This window comes from Penicillium expansum (assembly GCF_000769745.1).
Source record: "Penicillium expansum strain MD-8 chromosome Unknown contig22, whole genome shotgun sequence".
In the NCBI taxonomy this organism is placed as follows: Eukaryota; Fungi; Ascomycota; class Eurotiomycetes; order Eurotiales; family Aspergillaceae; genus Penicillium; species Penicillium expansum.
Window position 1 is genome coordinate 99625 of NW_015971435.1, and position 17984 is coordinate 117608.

Below are 17984 nucleotides of genomic sequence, written 5' to 3' on the forward strand. Positions count from 1 at the left end.
ACGGGTCTCAAGAGTTTCAACGCCGCCGTCGCGCGGGCGCGGCGCCACCCGCGTAGCGGCCGCACTATAGATATTCCCTCTCTGGTTAAGGTTTGCATTATGCGCCACGTCTTGAGGTGAGAAAAAGGCGCTGATGATCCAAAAATGGTTCAAATTGACTTCTGCTATGATAACCTGTGCCCTTTACTGCCAGGAAATAGTACACTCGTCTAGCATATCTGTAGTTGATCTTTTGTCGGTGTCATTTCTTCCTTCGCCGCACAGCCAGTTGTGCTAAAGTACCGGGCCTTTAATTAACACCACACCGGCAACCTTCTTCATAGTTCAAATTTTTACTGATACTCCTATCACTACTCTGAAATCAATATTCATTACGCAATAATTTGGGAGGCAGGCCTATCAGTTTAGATAATTTCGATTGGCTTTATGGATTGCCCTGTTGATTACCCTGCCTTTGTTTCAGGTTAAACTTATAACATCTGATGTCCCTGGAGATCTGCAGATCAGCCCCGGAGGCCCTCGAGTAACCTTTGATGGCACCTTCGGTGCAATGCTGAAAAGTACTCGGCACTTCCCTTACAAGTTTATTACTCCACACCCTGGGGCTATACGAAAGAGGGCCGCACGGGTTAAAGCTAAAGCTGGTTAATTTAAATGAAAACAAAATGCAATCTCTATATTCAGAATCACTGCGGGTCTGCATTAAATTAAGAATTGAGACCAACTATCGAAAAGACGTGTACTCCGTACGGAGTATATCAATGTCAGTATGTAAGGACGCTTGTATTTGGACTCATTTCTTTTGGAAAGTTGTAATTAAGGCCATGGCATTACAATCTATAATCATATCCCAACTACTCCATATGTTGTGTATAATATTATAGTTGAGATCGAAGTCGAAAATATAAATTTAACTTTTAACCGTGCAGCGCCAACCCTGAAAAGGCAATCCGGGTAGTCCGCCTCGAGTATACCTATGTAGGTAGGTAATTCTCCGAACAATCTCCAGTCCAAGTGGGGCAACATCGAAAATATACAAGATCGGTTCGTCTGCTTGAAACACCAGAATGGGCTAAGTTCAAATACCTGCCGATATTACGTCTTATGCGTGTTCTGTGGATAATTTAATAAGAAAGGCCTTGTTTATATGTCATAATAAGTCGAATTGTAGTTTCAGCTTGATTTCAAGGGTCCATAGGTGGACTCATACACAAATCAGCGACAAGTCAAACTTATAAGAGAGAAACAAGTCGCATGTAGTACCCAACTATCATTCATTCATTCTCTCTTTCATTCATTCATTCTAGTTCTTGTGTTCCATAATGTTCACCAGACTTTCGATCTTTTCTCTTCTTGCCTCGACGCTGGCCGCCGGGTTGTCCTACGACAACATTGACAAGGCCGCCACTCCCCGAGCCAAGGAGCTCCTCAAGTATGTTCAATCCCAATACGGCTCGCATTACATTTCCGGTCAGCAGGAACTGTCCAGCCTGGAATGGGTGAAGGAGAATACCGGCGTCACTCCAGCCATCCTGGGCACCGACCTCATGAATTACTCGCCCTCCGGCGTTGCCCGCGGAACCAAGAGTCAGACTATCGAGCAAGCCATCAACTTTGACAAGCAAGGCGGTATCAATGCTCTTGTCTGGCATTGGTATGCCCCCAACTGTTTGCTCGACACCGATAAAGAGCCGTGGTATAGAGGGTTCTACACCGAGGCGACCTGTTTCAATGTGGCCAATGCACTTAGCCGCCGCGGGAACGGAACGGACTACCGACTATTGATTCGGGATATCGATGCCATTGCAGTCCAGCTCAAACGTTTGTCGGATGCAGATGTTCCGATCCTCTTCCGCCCGCTTCACGAGCCGGAAGGTGCATGGTTCTGGTGGGGAGCTAAAGGCCCAGCTCCATTCAAGAAGCTCTGGGACATCATCTACGACCGCATCACCCGCGTGCACAATATCCACAACATCGTGTGGGTCTGCAACACCGCCGATTCCAAGTGGTATCCCGGAAACGAAAAGTGCGATATTGCCACTATTGACTACTATGGCGACGCTGGTGACCATGGTGCCCTAGGAGACAAATTCCACGACCTGCAAAATGTTACCAAGAGTGAGAGGGTCCTTGCTCTGGCGGAAGTTGGGTCCATCCCCGATCCTGAGCTTCAGGCTAAGGAGAACGTTCCCTGGGCTTACTGGATGACCTGGAACGACGAGTTCATCAAGGACGGGAAGCACAACTCCCAACAATTTGTGAAGGATACCTTCCACAACAAGCGCGTTGTTACCCTCGATGGTACTACAAAGGTTAAGAACTGAAGTGGGCTTGCGCCTTAGCCAGGGAATCTTAGATCTGTGATCTGTGGCCGTGTTTTGCTAAGCTGTACCATGATTCGGGTGTGGATTGAGGTTATTCTCACTTGTATTCTAAAAGGCTCTATTTAATAGTGGCCTTGGAAGTTCATTCCTTTGGTTCTATGTTTCTTATTACTACGCGCGGACGGCGTGGGTGTCTATTCGCCCCGTGTTTACCCATTATACTTTCTATTGCGATGCCTCATGTGAGTGATCACATGTGGCAGGCTTTCTACCTTTGATGTTATAGAGAGATAGTTTCTTTCTTTTAATTCACCTATCTCTCTCTTTTCCTGCTTCCTTTCCTTTGAGGGAACTATTAGGTTACATAGCATTTTCATTCCTAGTCACACAGAATTATAGAAGTAAGTTCGCTACTTGATAATGCACTTTTCGATTCTTATATTTTTGCCTATTACTCCAACAGCTAGCTGAGTACCGACCAGAAATGGGGGTGCCGAAGACTTAGACTAGACAGCCAATTCCGACAGAAAGTATTTCCGAAGACATACAAACTTAAAGCTAGTATATATCTATATACACATAGGAAACAATGTAAGTATACGATGAACTAGAGATGGAGTAAGAAATAAAGAAAACAATCCAAGCTCCACTAGGTGGGGAGTGGAGCAACCCTAAATCTACAGTTGGTCCGGACGGACGAATCCACCCGTGAACACCATCAACAACTACCTAAGATGGCGAATCAGATACATTCAGTTTCTATCCGCTAATCTCCCAGGTAACCATTAGATGTACAAAAGTACAGACTATGATTACAAATGACCCCCTGCTCATTAGAAATTTACTCATTCGGGCTAATACGAAGTCCGCTCCTTTTGATATCCTCCTTATCATACATAAACTACAAGCATGAACGACATGGTTTATATCATAGGTATCATACATTCACCGAGGCATAATCATGGCGCCCTTTTCAAGCCTCCGCGCCACCCTCACACAAGCATATCCTCCTACTCCAGCTTTCACTGAGGCAAATGTCCCCCCAGGCTCACAGAATGGCCGCATTTTTATTGTGACAGGTGGAAATGCGGGTATTGGACTTGAGCTATGCAAGATCCTCTATGCGGGCGGAGCGACTGTCTATATGGCGTCTCGATCCCAGGTGAGTCCAAACAGTTGTTTTATGGCCCCCACTCTACTAATCATCTTGAAATCGCAGACCAAAGCAGAAGCGGCCATCAAAACTATTACCGAGGTGTCGAAATCCCAAAGTACCAGTGGCAAACTGAAGTTCTTGCATCTTGATCTAAATGATCTCCTGGTCGTCAAGGCCGCAGCGGAAAGTTTCGCACAGCAGGAAGATAAGCTAGATGTACTGTGGAACAATGCCGGCACCGGCGCTAACGCTGTCACGATCGGCCAACGCACAGCTCAAGACTTCGACCCTATGATAGGAATGCACTGTATTGCGACACTGCTCTTCACTAAGCTCCTCCTCCCGCAGCTGCGCGCTGCCGCCGCTTCTGGTGAGAGTGGCAAGACTCGTGTCGTCTGGACATCGAGCGCTCTGGCAGAGGCGGCCTCACCACCCAACGGCATCAATTTCGACCTGTTGGACAAAGGAACCAAAAGTCTCACTGAGAATTATGGGACATCCAAAGCGGGTACCTGGATTCTCAGTCGGGAATTTGCTCGTCGATACGCCAAGGATGGAATCGTCAGTGTTTGTTTGAACCCGGGATTCTTGAAGACAGCTTCTTTCAATGGGACCTCTGCAGTCATCATGTTCGTACTGAACAAAGTTATCCTGAGTGATGCGATCTATGGCGCGTACACGGAACTTTATGCTGGCCTCTCGCCCGATGTCACGTTGGAAAAGAGCGGCTCGTACATCATTCCCTGGGGCCGGATCCGCCCAAATGAAGCTACTCCGCGACAGGATCTCATCAAATCTGGGGATTCCAAGGAGGAGGGGGGTCTGGATTATGGGAACAAATTCTGGGCTTGGTGTGAAGGGAAATGGAACAATCATGTTTAGGAAATCAATTTTTTAGAGCAAGTATATTTCTCGATGAAGTCCATTTTCCACTTCATTTCGTATGATAAATGGCACTGCGCAGTATGTGGGAATGGATGGGCGGGCATTTGGCCTAGCAGTTGTCGTTGGCGACATTTGGCGCATTGCCCATTGGATCCCCGTCCATCCTTAACTTGAGTACCGTTTGATCTCAAGCTGCCGGATCGCCTCCGGGCGATGACTTTTTTGTTATTTTATTTCCATGCTTTTTGACCACAATGCTTCTACACAAAAGTATGCACATAACATAAGCGAAGGACCAAGATACAACTAGTTTTAAACAAGACCATTTTTAAGTCTAGCTCGTATTTCCAGCTCGCGGTGTCTCTTCTGTTATCATAGTTGGGCTCAATTAGGAAGATGGCCGAACTTGATAAGCCGGAGGATCAGAACTGAGGCACCTCAAAAGGACATCAGTTTAGGTGGGCACCTACAACATAGGCACCTCTAGGGCTGCCTAGCCCCTGCCCAGGTGGACCTCTCGGGACCCCGGGACCTTCAGGGCTCGGGCCCCGGGGAGATCAGTGAGCTTATATAATAAAGGGTCGTGCTCAGTTTTACTCTGAGCAAAAAGCGGCAGGCCCTCAGGGCTAAAGCGGCAAGGGAAAGCCAAGAAGTGGTTCGAGGCAATCCGGTCTACGTACTTAACGTATTCACCTACATAGGAAACAATTCAAGTCTTGTCGTTTATTCTACACTTTGCCAGCTCTTACCAGCTCTGTCGCAGCTATTGGTTAATTACCACTCGGCCCACCCATCGCGGTTTTATTGAGCACTGGCCACGCGCGGTCTGGAATCGCTCCCAAGTCCGCTGCCTATTTACCCTCACCTTCACCTTTCAATAATAACCCTCCAACCCAACCCACCACCATGAACCGACTATTTGGCACAAAGAGTACAGGCCCCAAGCCGACTCTTGAAGGTGCTATTAGCAATGTACGAAGCCCGATCCAAGGCACCCATCCCCGCCCCTCAAGATACCCCACTAACCAAACAACAGGTCGACACTCGAGTGTCCAGCATAGATGTCAAGCTAGCAGCACTCAACTCCGAACTCTCCACATACCAAAGCAAGATCGCGAAGATGCGCGACGGGCCGGGCAAGAATGCTCTCCGACAGAAAGCGCTCAAGGTCCTCCAGCGACGAAAACAATACGAGGCGCAGCGCGACCAACTCTCTCAACAATCATGGAACATGGAACAGGCGGGCATGATGCAGGATAATTTGAAGAATGTGATGACAACGGTGGACGCAATGAAGACCACAACCAAGGAACTCAAGAAGCAGTATGGCAAGGTCGACGTGGATAAGATCGAGCAGATGCAGGATGAGATGGCGGATCTGATGGAGGTCGGGAATGAGATTCAAGAAAGTATCTCCCGCGCCTATGATGTCCCTGAGGATGTTGATGAGGCCGAGTTGGATGCAGAGCTCGAGGCGCTTGGCGAGGAATCCATGTTTGAGAGCAGCATGGGCGAGAGTGCTATGCCGAGCTTCTTACAGGATGAGGTGGCTCCGCCGCAGTTTATTGATGAGCCGCCCGAGCAACATAAGGTCAAGGAGGCCGCGGGCGGACTCGGATAAGACTAATGTTAAAGCGTACTTTTGTTTAGCGGCAACTAGGTGTTCTTCTGTGTCAAGACGCAGGCAGGGGAGTTGATTGAGGTGTTTATTTTAACTTGCAATAAGCTACACTCATATCATATTTAAAGCTCTCATTCCATCCATAAATTATACAAAAGCAATTAGCATATGCAATACCAAGCTCCATATATCTATTTTTGCTGCAATCAGGGACATGGTTGGTCATTCCTGTGTCCCAGATGTGTATATTTTGTGTCATGGACGACATCATGCCTTGCCCATTCCCACCAGCACCAGCAGGGCCACGTTCATCACAACGATGACAACCCATACAAGGACCGCAACCACCGAAGTGATTATGTTATTCCGCATCGGAACTGTCACCACATCAACTTCTCCCTCTCGTTCGGAGGGTTCTTCTGTCCGAACAGTCATATAGCGATTGAGGCAAGTGAACCAGATAAGCGGCGCCGAGACAAATGGTAGAATAACGCTCAAAACAACCTGACTCGCAGTCAAAGTCTTGTCAAGACCATCCTTGCCAACAGCCGCAGCAATAATGATGCTGGGAATGATACTGATCGAGCGGGTGATGAGTCTTCGAAGCCATGGTCGGATAGTCCAGTTCAGCATCCCCTCGCTCACCATTTGACCAGCAATCGTGCAGACGATTCCAGCGGAAATACCTGACAGTAGCAGGGCGAGGGCAAACACTAAACCGGCAGCTGGTGCGATCGACTGGGAGAGCAAGGTGTGAATTCCGAAGAGGTCGGCATTGTCTCCGCCTGGAACATCATAGAGAGCAGCACCCGCGACAATTAGGATTGCGCTGTTCACAAACAGGGCGAAGGTGAAGAGTGACAGCGCCAACTCGATGATCGAGTACTTCATGCAGCCGCGAATTGCATGGATCGACGGGCGATATTTTACTTCGCCGTCCGCGCTGCCTAAAGGCACGGAGGTATCCACATAACCAGAATTGACATCAAACTCCTTGAGACGGGATTGAACCACGCCGCTACCAAGAAATAGGGAGTGTGGCATAACAGTAGCACCGAGGATTCCACAACTTTGGTAAAGACTATAGATGCGTTAGTGACTAGAAATTTTCAAAGTGGCAGATTAGATAGACTTGCCCTTCTGATTGAACGATGGCTGAAGATGGCAGATATCCACGGAACACTTCGCCAATTGACTGGTTCTTCACGAGAGAGAGCTGAATGCAAAAGCAAACAACAACACCTAACACCAAAGCCATGACAAAGAACTCGAATAGTCGAAGCCCCCACATCTGTCCATTGGGTCGGTAGAAAATGAGAATGAAAAGAACATCGACCAATGTGATAGCACAACCAGCTACCAAGGGGATCTTCAATAGTAAGTTCAACGCGATCGCTGATCCAACCACCTTTCAAATTTGTCAGTACGTCAAGTAATAACCTCTAGACCAGAATCCGACACTCACCTCTGCAATATCAGTTGCGATAATGGCCGCTTCCGCCAGGATATAGAGACAAATCACTAGCCATTTCGGAAGGTGCTCTCGGCAATTTTCGGCCAGATTCAGACCAGTCACAGAGCCCAACTTGATACACAGGGACTGCAGAAGAATCGCAAAGAGGTTGGAAAGCAGAACGATAAACAATAAGGCGTACTTAAAGTCTGCACCGGCTGCGACATCGGTGGCATAATTTCCGGGGTCGATGTAGGCGACGGCGATAAGGAAACCAGGGCCGATGAAACGGCTGAACTTGACCAGAGTTCGAGCGCAGCGCAGAGAAGAAGACGTCACATAAGTAAAAAAAGGTTGGCGAGGTGATCCGCTGCTCCTCGGGGGTGAATCACCTCCCGAGTCCGCAGCGATCACTTCGCCGCTTGGCACCTTTTCCTTTCCGGGGTCTTGATCTTGCTGACTGTTCGGTCTGGCATCGATGGATAACGGATCATCTCCTGCTGCATTGGCAGAATGGGCATGTCTGCGATGGACTCGAGAATTGGCTAGACCGTTGAAGTCATTCCGCGTGGTGGTGTCCGGGCTGAAGGGCGGTGGGCTTTGATTCCAGCTCGGGTTTTCAAGCGTGTCGTCAGTCCGCGAGGGGCAATTCATGGTTGCAGGCTTGGCTCTGGATGCGGGCTTGGCTCTGGTGTCTTGGCTCTGGATGTTGATGAATTCACCTTAAATAAGTCTTGAGTTCTTGGGTGTCAAGAGGTATTCAACGAGGAACTTGGGGAATATTGAGTCCGAAATTGCCCGATGTTCGTTATGCCGTTCTGGAACCCGCAAACCCTATATATAACCCAAACTTGTCTCACATGGGTTATCGCTTTAAATCCCCACTTGTATCGTAATTCTACTTTTTTAGTTTGTACGTCTTTTCATGTTTAGTCTTGAGGTGTAAGCAATCGCCTTAAATTCCCCGCCACCGGAAGGCGCAAACGATCGGAGTCATACTTATATGCACAAACTGCATAAAATGTGATCAGAAGATCTTGAAAATAAATTTAAAAACAAAAAAACAAAAAAACAAAAACAAAGAATTCAAAGTTACTCTACATAACCACATGTAATACAATAGTGTGTTTATTCTTAATTAGGCCATTCCTGCCGGCATTGGCATAGGTGAGAAGATGTCTGGTTAAGGATAACAAAGAGGGATGATTATTGCAAACTATAGTCTATAAGATGATAGATATAGAGCTATTGCTTTTTCATATCATTTATGTTGTAAATTTTAAAGTAGATATATCAAGTGATGTCAATCAAGGATCTATCCAATATATATACAATCAGCCGGATTCAGTGACAACAATAACAACAATGAGATAAACAAAGGGAAAAAAAAGAAGATGCAAGGACTGTATGCACACTTAAAATAACCCCAAAAATGAATGGGCAATAATATGCAATATGACATGTCTAGCTCATCGATAAACGTACAAAAAGTACACAAAGTACAATAGAAAAGGCTAATAAACCCCATGTTCACCGCCAAGTCCCTTCGTTGCCCCTCGCAACCTCTTTACCCGCACGTTGTTTACTCCTCCACCTTCAATCCAGCCAACCCCAAGGATCGTCTTATGCGCTAAGTCGAGGCAAGTGGATCAACATCTTGATACTCGATGACGGTTGCTGTTGGCAGCAAGACGCCGTTGATTCTTCAAATTCCCCAGCTTGCCCATCATCTGATCTTTGCTTTTCTTTCCACCAGGCCTATCTGCTTCCCCGCCATTTTGTTCTTTGTTGAAATTTAAGGGCTATACTTAACTATCTCCCTTTTTTGTGACCGCGTTGTTGTTTTATTCTGCGTTTGTTTCCACAGATCCCGTGAGTCCAAACTGCAACTACCCGTTACCCTCCCCAGGTCTTCATCCACTTCATCGACTAACAAGATGTACTTAGTTGCTGGTCAAAGAGGATAGCAATGGCTGCAAGTACCTCTGGTCCCCAAATCTTTGACGATGCGAACCGATCCCCTACCAAACAGTCCATGTTCCGGGCCATAATGTCGTCCAAAACTCATAAACGAAATCAATCAGCCGACGATGCCGTGGCCCCGCGGCCTCTGCAGAGAAGCAGGCCAACCGAGAACATCCCCTTCCCATTTACTGAGGAGCCTGGCTCCATGACCGGCTACCGCCCGCTAAGTGAGATTGTCCCCAATCGTGATGCGGGTGACCACGGAGTGGTCTCGCCAAAGATAGGCAGCAAGGAAAGCAAAGGGGCACTGCATAAGAAGACCAAGAGCGCTGTTTCGTTGAAGTCTCTGAGAAATTATATGGAGCGGAAGGATGGTAAATCGGAGGAGACTCCCGAGCGGAGTGAGGATCTGTCGCCCAAAAAGGCTAAATCATCCAATAGTCTCTCCGCCATCCTCAAAAGGTCCCAACGAGGAAGGAAGGATGGCTCGAAGCAGAGTCGCGACAAGGAAAACCGCAGCCCGACCGACCTGATTGATAATATGCCATCCCCAGTCTGGTCACAGGACTCGGCCTCGGTTCACAAAGAGCCTACTGGTCGATCGAGGCCGAACTCGACCGCCGACATGAAGCGAACCGTGGCGGACGAAGTCTCTCTCTATACGCCCAGGGGCTACGGGCCAAGCCAGCAACGCAACTTCTATGACTACCACCAACCCTCCCTCACCAAGTCGAATGACTCCAAGCCTCGCCCCAAGTCAGACATTTTGACAGGAAACCGCAAAATGAAGGATATTCTTGGGCTACAGCGCGCACCTTCAGGAGAAAGCGACCCTGTTGGACGAGCTGATAGTGCTTCTTCTAAGAGCAGAGGGCCACCGAGTCCACGAAAAACATCCCCGCCTACCATGGGGAAAGAAGAACCCAAGCGGCTTTCTCGTGTACAGGCTGCTATCTCGGCATTCAATGCAAAGGAACGAGACGCTGAAGTGCATCAACATTTGAACTCCAAGGATCTCGAAAGCGAGTTCGAGAAGCTGCTGGTTTGTTGACCGTACTACATGGAATAAATCTGAATTGCAAGGCTAACCTATTTCTTAGGATGCGAGAAATATCCCTCATAACATGAGAGACAAGATGCGCTCACTTGATACCAATATCAAGGCTGATTTTATCCAGAAAGATCGGACGGAGAACATCACTCCTCTCAGCACGGCAACCGGTGATAGCCGTCGAGGACGCGGGAAAGAATCCAAGGAAGACTCCCAGCCTCAGGATCGCAAAGGGTCTCGTTCAAGATCTAGAAGCCGTGGATTCACTTTCACTAAAGGTCCCTCGTCGCCTGGCAAAAAGTTGCGGCGGGACAGTGAAGCATCAAGCCGTCGGCCAAGATCTGTGGATCTTTCCCAGCCTGTCGGTGTCTACACTACTCTCTCAGCCAATGCTTCAACTGCATCACTTGCCGATGCGGCCGCTGTCGATACCGCGGCGGATCCTTCCGACTTCGTGCATTACTTGAGAGAGATCCAAAAGCCTGAGATGGTTGAGGTGGGAAAGATGCACAAACTGCGCCTTCTCCTACGTAACGAAACTGTCCATTGGGTCAATGACTTTATCACTGAAGGAGGAATGGATGAGATTGTGCAGCTTCTCTACCGCATTATGAAGATGACTTGGCGGTATGGATCCTATCCCTCCCTTCATTAAGATCAGTAACTAATCCGTTTTACAGCGAGGACCACGAAGACACGCTTTTACATGAGGCATTGCTCTGTCTGAAGGCTCTGTGCACTACATCGGTAGCCCTAGCACACCTCGGTTCCATCGAGGAGGAGCTTTTCCCCGCTCTGCTGCATATGCTCTTTGATGAGGAAAAGAAGGGTCCCAGTGAGTTCACCACTAGAGGGATCATCGCAAATCTATTATTCACGCAGCTCTCCGCTGCTCCTGCTGGTGAACTGGCGACCAAGCGCGCCAAACAGATCCTTTCTTATCTGAAGGACCCTCCCCCACCGGTGGACAACCAACCGCTGGCCTTCATTGCCAACATTTACCAGTCACGACCCTATAGAGTGTGGTGTAAGGAGGTCACCAATGTGACCAAGGAGGTCTTCTGGATCTTCCTTCATCACCTGAACGTGATTCCCCTCCCCAAGTCGGAGGACCTTTTCGGTGAAAAGACACCAGTAGACACTCGTCCTTACAACGAGCGTCACTTCCCAGTTCCTCGTCCTCCTGTTCCGGCTGCTCCATACGTAGGAGGTGTTGAATGGGATGCGACCAACTATCTTGCGGCACATCTCGATCTTGTGAACGGCCTGATTGCCATGCTGCCCACCCCCGATGAGCGAAACCAACTACGTGATGAGCTCCGTGCCTCTGGTTTTGAGAAAGTCATGGGTGGTAGTCTCCGTACTTGCAAAGAGAAATTCTATTCTTCTGTGCATGATTGCCTGCGAACCTGGGTCGCAGCAGCAGCCGATGATCGCTGGCCTTATACCTTTGTGCGCGAAGGCCCGCCACGAGCAGGCGAACCTGGCTCGCCCACCAAATCCCCCAAGAAGTCCGCGCCCGGTAGTCCTAGAAAGGGCCTGATCGACGAGCGACCGCCCAGGTTGGAGCTTGCCCTGGACTTCTCGGACAACCGCCCAGCTGCTGGTCCGACTACCCCGTCGAGTGACTTGCGCAGCTGGCTTTAAGGACCGGGTGTGCAACCCCCCGGTTCGATTTAACGAATTTCCCATTCCTCTCTTGTCTTTATTTCCTATTTCTTCTTTGGTTTTCACACTATCATGACTCGGCGTTAGGGCTGGTCCTCAAGCAGCCCCACCCCAACTTATTTTGTTGGGTATCTTTTTTTTTTACTTGACTTTCGGAGTTTATCGGTGGTCTGTTATTTCTGACAGGCGTTGGCATTCTTGGTGTTATTGGCATGTTGACTGCATTTCCTTGTCCAGAGAAGTCCTGTGGACATGATGTAATGAAGCCAAATATTGGCACAGGCGACGGAGCAGAAAGCGAGAAAGAGACAGACTGTTGATTTTTCCCTGTCCCTTTCTCCTTCTCTCCATGGTACAGCGACGCCTGTTCTTCCGACAGGACTTCTTCATGACAAATGACCTATGAACAGATATGAGAATTGAATGAATCGACAGTAGTTTTCTTATTGAATTTTGAGATTTTCTAGTAAACTACATATGCAAGTAGGGAATCTAGTTGGATATTGTACAAAATATTGATAAGCCGATATATATGACACGACTACTAGCTCTCCTCGGACACCGCATTATCCTTCTGATCCCTTCTCGGACCGGGAGGCGGTGCGCTGGAGAATGTAGCCCGGAGACCAGCGAAGAACTTTTCCCGAATCTGTGAGGCGAAATCATGTTAGTCAAGAGACAACGGAAATACTTCCCAGACTACAAGGATAACTTACCGCATGGAACGCAGTATCCTCCGTATCCCACTCCATGAACAACACAGAGTAGATAATGACAACTAGGAAGCATAAGAAGTCAGCATTCTTCCTCGAAATCCATCCACAAAATCCACCGCAGATTTATATGCAGTTCGCAATCCCCAATTTCAAACCCAATTCCGTATTCTCGGCAAAGACTCACATCCAATAACAACCCACTGTCCCAACGTAACAGCCTTCATAAACTTCGGCCGGGCATACTTCAGCGCCGCGCGACGACGGTACTTGCGCTCAAGTCGAAACTGGTGTTTCGGCGACAGCTTGGACATATCCGGCGGCCATTGGCGCTTCGGCTGGTAAGGGCTGTAATAGACATCTTCAAAGGAGGGGGTCGGGGAGGATTCGGTTTTGTTTGCGGAGAGGCGGAAGGGTGAGGGGTCTTTGGTTGGTGGTGATGCTGTGAAGGCTGTGAATGGAGTGGTGGTGAAGAGGCGGGTGGTACTGGGGCTCTGTTGGAGCGGGTTTATGGTTAGTTTTTGCTTTGGGTTTAGGCTTGGAGATACAATCGAAGAGCGAGGAGCGTTTTGTGCTCCTGCTTGCTCTTGGGTATGCGTACAAGTTGCCATGATGGGCGGGTGAGTTGGAGCTTGCAGGTTGAGGCGCTTGCTATTGTGCTTGTGGGTGATGCGTGCGCTGATGAGGCGGCAGTTAGGGCGCGTCGGAACATCGGTGTGTATCTGCTTGCTTTGGTTGTTCGGTTCGGTTCGTGGAGGTATATTGGCTGGTGATTCTTGGAATATGGGTGGCCGGGTGGTTTGCCTGTTTGGCACATGTTGCTGGCTTATAGTGCTTAATTCCGAAGCCTCTAACATGAACTCCCCTGATAGCTCAGCTGGAAGAGCGCAAGACTGTAATTGCTGTTCTCTTCGGAGAACTTGTCATCTTGAGGTCCCTGGTTCGATCCCGGGTCAGGGGATTATTTTTTATTTTTTTACCTAGCTATTTGTAGAGACAGTAGTATAGGAAGTCTAGCCCTATCTTTTTTTATGGGGACGTTCTTCTTTCCATTATAGACCTAAAACATGTCTTATATTTGTTACCTCTGGCCGATACTACTGTAGCAATAAGGTCGAGGTCGTAGTACAAGATAACGCTGGTATACGAAGGATGCTTGGCTTCCGGCGCCATGCCCACACGACCCCATGGGGGCCGGGGTAGTTCCTCTATGTTATGTTTTTCTATTTTTTCAGTCCTTGGATCTCGTGGAATAGATTGTTTGTGAGGTTATCCCTTATCAAACGGATGATATATGAATTAAAGCTCTGGATTGTGGGGAATATATAGATGCGGGCCCAAATCCCATCCAAATATATATCCATGCAACCCACACATTTGAACGGCAAAATATATAATACAATAAATGGTGGCTATACACCAAATTGAACATGCTAAAAGCCCCAAGGACACATAGAGAAACTTGTGGAGCTCGTGGAACTTCACCCCCTCGCAGGGAGCCCGCGGTTCTTGCCCAATGTCACTATTGGCGATTACTTGGACAGCCTTCTGACGAGAGTGATCAAACATGGGCTCTGTGATCTACTACTGGCAGTTGAGCAAGTAGTTCATAAGGTTTGATGACCAGGAATATGATCTCGATGGCCTCCTGAATTTCGTGTTGCAACAATGGGCCAAAATATGGACCAAACCAGCTGGAGTTGCTAGGTCATGTCACCAAAATCGCCCCCCTAGATATACTATGATATAGATTCTACCCATGCAAGAGATCACCAAGCATGCCTGACCCCTATAAATGTGTACCTTTTGGCCAGCAGGTAAAATAGACACGCTTACCCGAAAAGAGAGCTTAGTTTAGGAAATCCAAATCAACAAGAGAAAACTGTGAGATTAAGAGACCGCAGTAAGCGAGAAGCAACTCTGAACATCGATAGATAATGATTTACCTTCAATAAATCATGATATCCCAGGGGCATTTCTTCAAAGCTTTCAGTAATCTACCCAGTAGTACCTTATATTCCTAGTATATTGGAACGCAGGGCATAGCTCCGAGATCCTCTGCTTCTTCATTCATGGGAGAGCATTGAAGAATTGAGTAAAGTGGGTTGACACACTGGAGACGTAATTTTCAAGACCTGACAGCGGACATACCACTGCCGATCAATTGAAGGATAGAGCCAATGGTTAGTGGCTCCCCACCAGGCACAGCCCCATGTCTGATGTTTCAACTCGTAGAGGCGTATTTCTTGTATGGGTCAGTACTTATCAACCACCGGCAAAGCACCCTGGGATTTTTCTTGAGTTGTTGTCACCTCGACGGAGCAAGGGGTGATATCCGAGGCATGAAATGTGCACCAAAACCCTGGGAGATACGGACCGCCGCTGCACTAGTCCGTAGGCGGCGGAGGAGATGCATGAGTCGGCCAATGTCCCTGAATGCCTAGCTGGTACAGGGATACTGTCTCCCGTGGCTAGTGCGACCGATCAGGGAGCGTTGTCAAATATTTACATCCTACACAGAGCAGGCATCATCTATTTCAAACCCAACAATGAATGCTAGTGAGTTTCATCCGACGACTGATGAGTATAGGTTCGTTGTACTAATAAGATTGATGTTCAACATACGAAAATATGTCATCGTCATACGATGAGTTGCCCCCCCGCGTCGACCTCCTCAGGTTGATGATCCAGCATCCGCTTCCTCTGCTCGCCCCTGGAATAATAGATCCGGCCTCGATGGTGGGTGATGAGCCAACCAAGCAAGCTCAGGCTGTATTGGATAAGCTGAACACCGCGCTGGCTAGAAATGATCCGGAGGCGCTGGAAGACTGCTTCTGGAAGGATCGGGCATACTGGAAAGATCAGCTAGCACTGACGTATCATCTGCGGACATTTAAAACACCAGACATAATTTCTGCCAGTCTGCTGGAGACTAACAAGCTGAGGGCCATCAAGGGAGACATAACGATCGACGGCGGGGCTATGTTTATCCCAGCAACACCAGTTCTTGTAAGTAATGGCATGGATATGTGGAAATGGAGCTTGGTGAAGGGTAGTTAACTTTTGGTGCACAGCAATTCATTGACTGTGGAATTGTCTTCCAAACTAGCTCGCCAGCCGCCGCTTGCAAAGGAAAGATAGTACTATTGCCGGTTAAAGGCGCCAACGAGACAATCGAGTGGAAGATATGGGTTCTGAGCACTATTTTGAAAGAGCTGGACTTGCAGAAAGAGAATGAGCCACTTCTCTATTCTCCTGGAAGACAACTCGAGGGAATCGAGAGCTTCATGACCGAAGTCTTCATAATCGGAGGCGGAAATGCGTAAGTGGAGGCAAAACTTCGAAAAATATCCATGCTAACATACCACTTGATGGCAAAGAGCAATAGCCTTGGCGGCACGTCTTAAAGCCCTAGGGATTGAGAGCGTCATGGCCGAGCGCAATGCCCAGGCAGGGGACAATTGGGCTCTCCGCTATGATTGCATGCATTTCCATGTCCCCACTTCACTCTGCCACTTGCCCTATATGGGTAAGTTGCTTATGCCTTAATATCCGACTAAGCGTGACTGATATGAAATTTGGAAACCAGACTATGACAAGAAGCTTTTAACTCCCCACCGTCTCTCGAAAGAGGACTTGGGTTCTCAGGTACGACGATATGTCGATGCCTTCAATCTTAACATGATCACTTCGGCGCAGATTCAATGGACAGAGTATGATCCATCGACCAAGCGGTGGATGGTCAAGTTCCAGACTCCCGCTGGTCAACGTACGGCAGTCTCTAAACACGTTGTCATGGCCACAGGCATTGGATCCCAAAAGATGAGTATACCATCAATAGCAGATGGCCACCTGTATAGAGGTATCAACATCCATTCAGAGCAATACAAGAATGCCGAGCAACTTAAGCAGAACGGAGCGAAGGTGAGCGAAGCTCCAGTGCGAAAAACAAACTAGCAGAATCGAGATTGACCGCATCACTTCCTTTCTAGTCAGTCATAGTAATTGGATCCGCCAATACAGCTTTCGATATCCTCGGGGACTGCCACGCTGCGGGACTCCAAACAACAATGAACGTTCGGTCTCCGACATACATGGTCCCAGTGGAGTACATCGATCACCCAGCCAGCCTAGGCGCTTATGATGCCGGCGTGGAGCGTGCAGATAACCTTTTCATGACACTGCCGACATTCATAGATGCCCAGCTCACCTGCAACCTATTTGCACATTTCGCATCACAGGAGCCAGATCGATACGGAGCTCTGGCAGCAGCTGGATTCCCCGTCTTGGACAGCACCAACCCAGAATGTGCATTGATGCAGAACCTGATTGAGCGGGCTGGTGGACACTATGTCGATATAGGCGGTACGAAGTTGCTGGAAGAAGGCAAGGCTGGTATCAAGGCTAATGTTGAGCCTGTTGCATACACGTCGACGGGGCTGCGGTTCTCGGATGGCAGCTATGTGGACGTGGATGCTGTCACATGGTGTACTGGATTCGCTGATAAAGACGTGCGCGAAACTGCTGCTGGGATCCTAGGCGGCTCTCCTAGCCAGACTTCCGGCGGTGCCCAGAATGGCAAGAATAGCATGGACGGCGAGGCCAATGGTAAGCAGAAATTTGGTCCCCACGAGATTGCTGTTCGTATTGACGCCACATGGGGTGTCGATTCCGAGGGCGAGATCCGTGGCTTGTGGAAGAGACAGTCACGCCTTGATGGCTTTTGGGTGATGGGTGGCTATACACAGCAACACCGGTGGCACTCGCGGACGTTGGCGCTTCAGATCAAAGCTGCCATAGAGGGTATTTTGCCGCCAGCTTATCTGGATACGCCCATGTCTACCAAGTAATAAGTGTGCCTATGCCTTTTATTTTCAACAAGAAACTGAGTGGTCCAAGGTTGTATGTAACTTAGTTGAAGTGGACATCGCTTGCAAAAGGAATTGTGTTCTTGCTTCATAAGACTCAAAAGAGCAAATCAACCAATCACATCCCCTGATAGCTCAGCTGGAAGAGCGCAAGACTGTAATTGCTGTTCCCTTCGGAGAACTTGTCATCTTGAGGTCCCTGGTTCGATCCCGGGTCAGGGGATCATTTTTTATTTGTTTTCAAGATTTTGTACCTTTTTTTTTACATGTTTGAAACAAC

The 17984-nt window shown here is 48.4% G+C and overlaps 7 protein-coding genes across 7 annotated transcripts; 5 read left to right on the forward strand and 2 right to left on the reverse strand.

The window, feature by feature from the left end:
* Positions 1-1322: 1322 nt before the first annotated feature.
* On the forward strand, positions 1323-2324 carry PEX2_008040 (Endoglucanase H/Glycosyl hydrolase family 26; the record flags this gene model as incomplete). The annotated part of the gene is made up of 1 exon (XM_016738081.1): positions 1323-2324. The coding sequence occupies one exon, from the start codon at positions 1323-1325 to the stop codon at positions 2322-2324; it is 1002 nt and encodes a 333-aa protein (XP_016594607.1).
* Positions 2325-3285: 961 nt separating this feature from the next.
* On the forward strand, positions 3286-4362 carry PEX2_008050 (Glucose/ribitol dehydrogenase; the record flags this gene model as incomplete). The annotated part of the gene is made up of 2 exons (XM_016738082.1): positions 3286-3486; positions 3544-4362. The coding sequence occupies 2 exons, from the start codon at positions 3286-3288 to the stop codon at positions 4360-4362; spliced, it is 1020 nt and encodes a 339-aa protein (XP_016594608.1).
* A 973-nt stretch (positions 4363-5335) lies between these two features.
* Positions 5336-5986, forward strand: PEX2_008060 (putative SNF7 family protein (Cta1); the record flags this gene model as incomplete). Its single annotated transcript, XM_016738083.1, has 1 exon — positions 5336-5986. One exon carries the CDS (start codon positions 5336-5338, stop codon positions 5984-5986), a length of 651 nt encoding a protein of 216 aa, XP_016594609.1.
* Positions 5987-6253: 267 nt separating this feature from the next.
* PEX2_008070 (Natural resistance-associated macrophage protein) lies at positions 6254-8093 on the reverse strand (the record flags this gene model as incomplete). The annotated part of the gene is made up of 3 exons (XM_016738084.1): positions 6254-7067; positions 7234-7394; positions 7452-8093. 3 exons carry the CDS (start codon positions 8091-8093, stop codon positions 6254-6256), a joined length of 1617 nt encoding a protein of 538 aa, XP_016594610.1.
* Positions 8094-9408: 1315 nt separating this feature from the next.
* On the forward strand, positions 9409-12102 carry PEX2_008080 (uncharacterized protein; the record flags this gene model as incomplete). The annotated part of the gene is made up of 3 exons (XM_016738085.1): positions 9409-10446; positions 10505-11082; positions 11136-12102. The coding sequence occupies 3 exons, from the start codon at positions 9409-9411 to the stop codon at positions 12100-12102; spliced, it is 2583 nt and encodes an 860-aa protein (XP_016594611.1).
* Positions 12103-12667: 565 nt separating this feature from the next.
* Positions 12668-13548, reverse strand: PEX2_008090 (uncharacterized protein; the record flags this gene model as incomplete). The annotated part of the gene is made up of 4 exons (XM_016738086.1): positions 12668-12772; positions 12840-12901; positions 13024-13330; positions 13438-13548. The coding sequence occupies 4 exons, from the start codon at positions 13546-13548 to the stop codon at positions 12668-12670; spliced, it is 585 nt and encodes a 194-aa protein (XP_016594612.1).
* A 1919-nt stretch (positions 13549-15467) lies between these two features.
* On the forward strand, positions 15468-17686 carry PEX2_008100 (uncharacterized protein; the record flags this gene model as incomplete). The annotated part of the gene is made up of 5 exons (XM_016738087.1): positions 15468-15845; positions 15911-16158; positions 16217-16365; positions 16426-16760; positions 16829-17686. The coding sequence occupies 5 exons, from the start codon at positions 15468-15470 to the stop codon at positions 17684-17686; spliced, it is 1968 nt and encodes a 655-aa protein (XP_016594613.1).
* Positions 17687-17984: the final 298 nt, after the last annotated feature.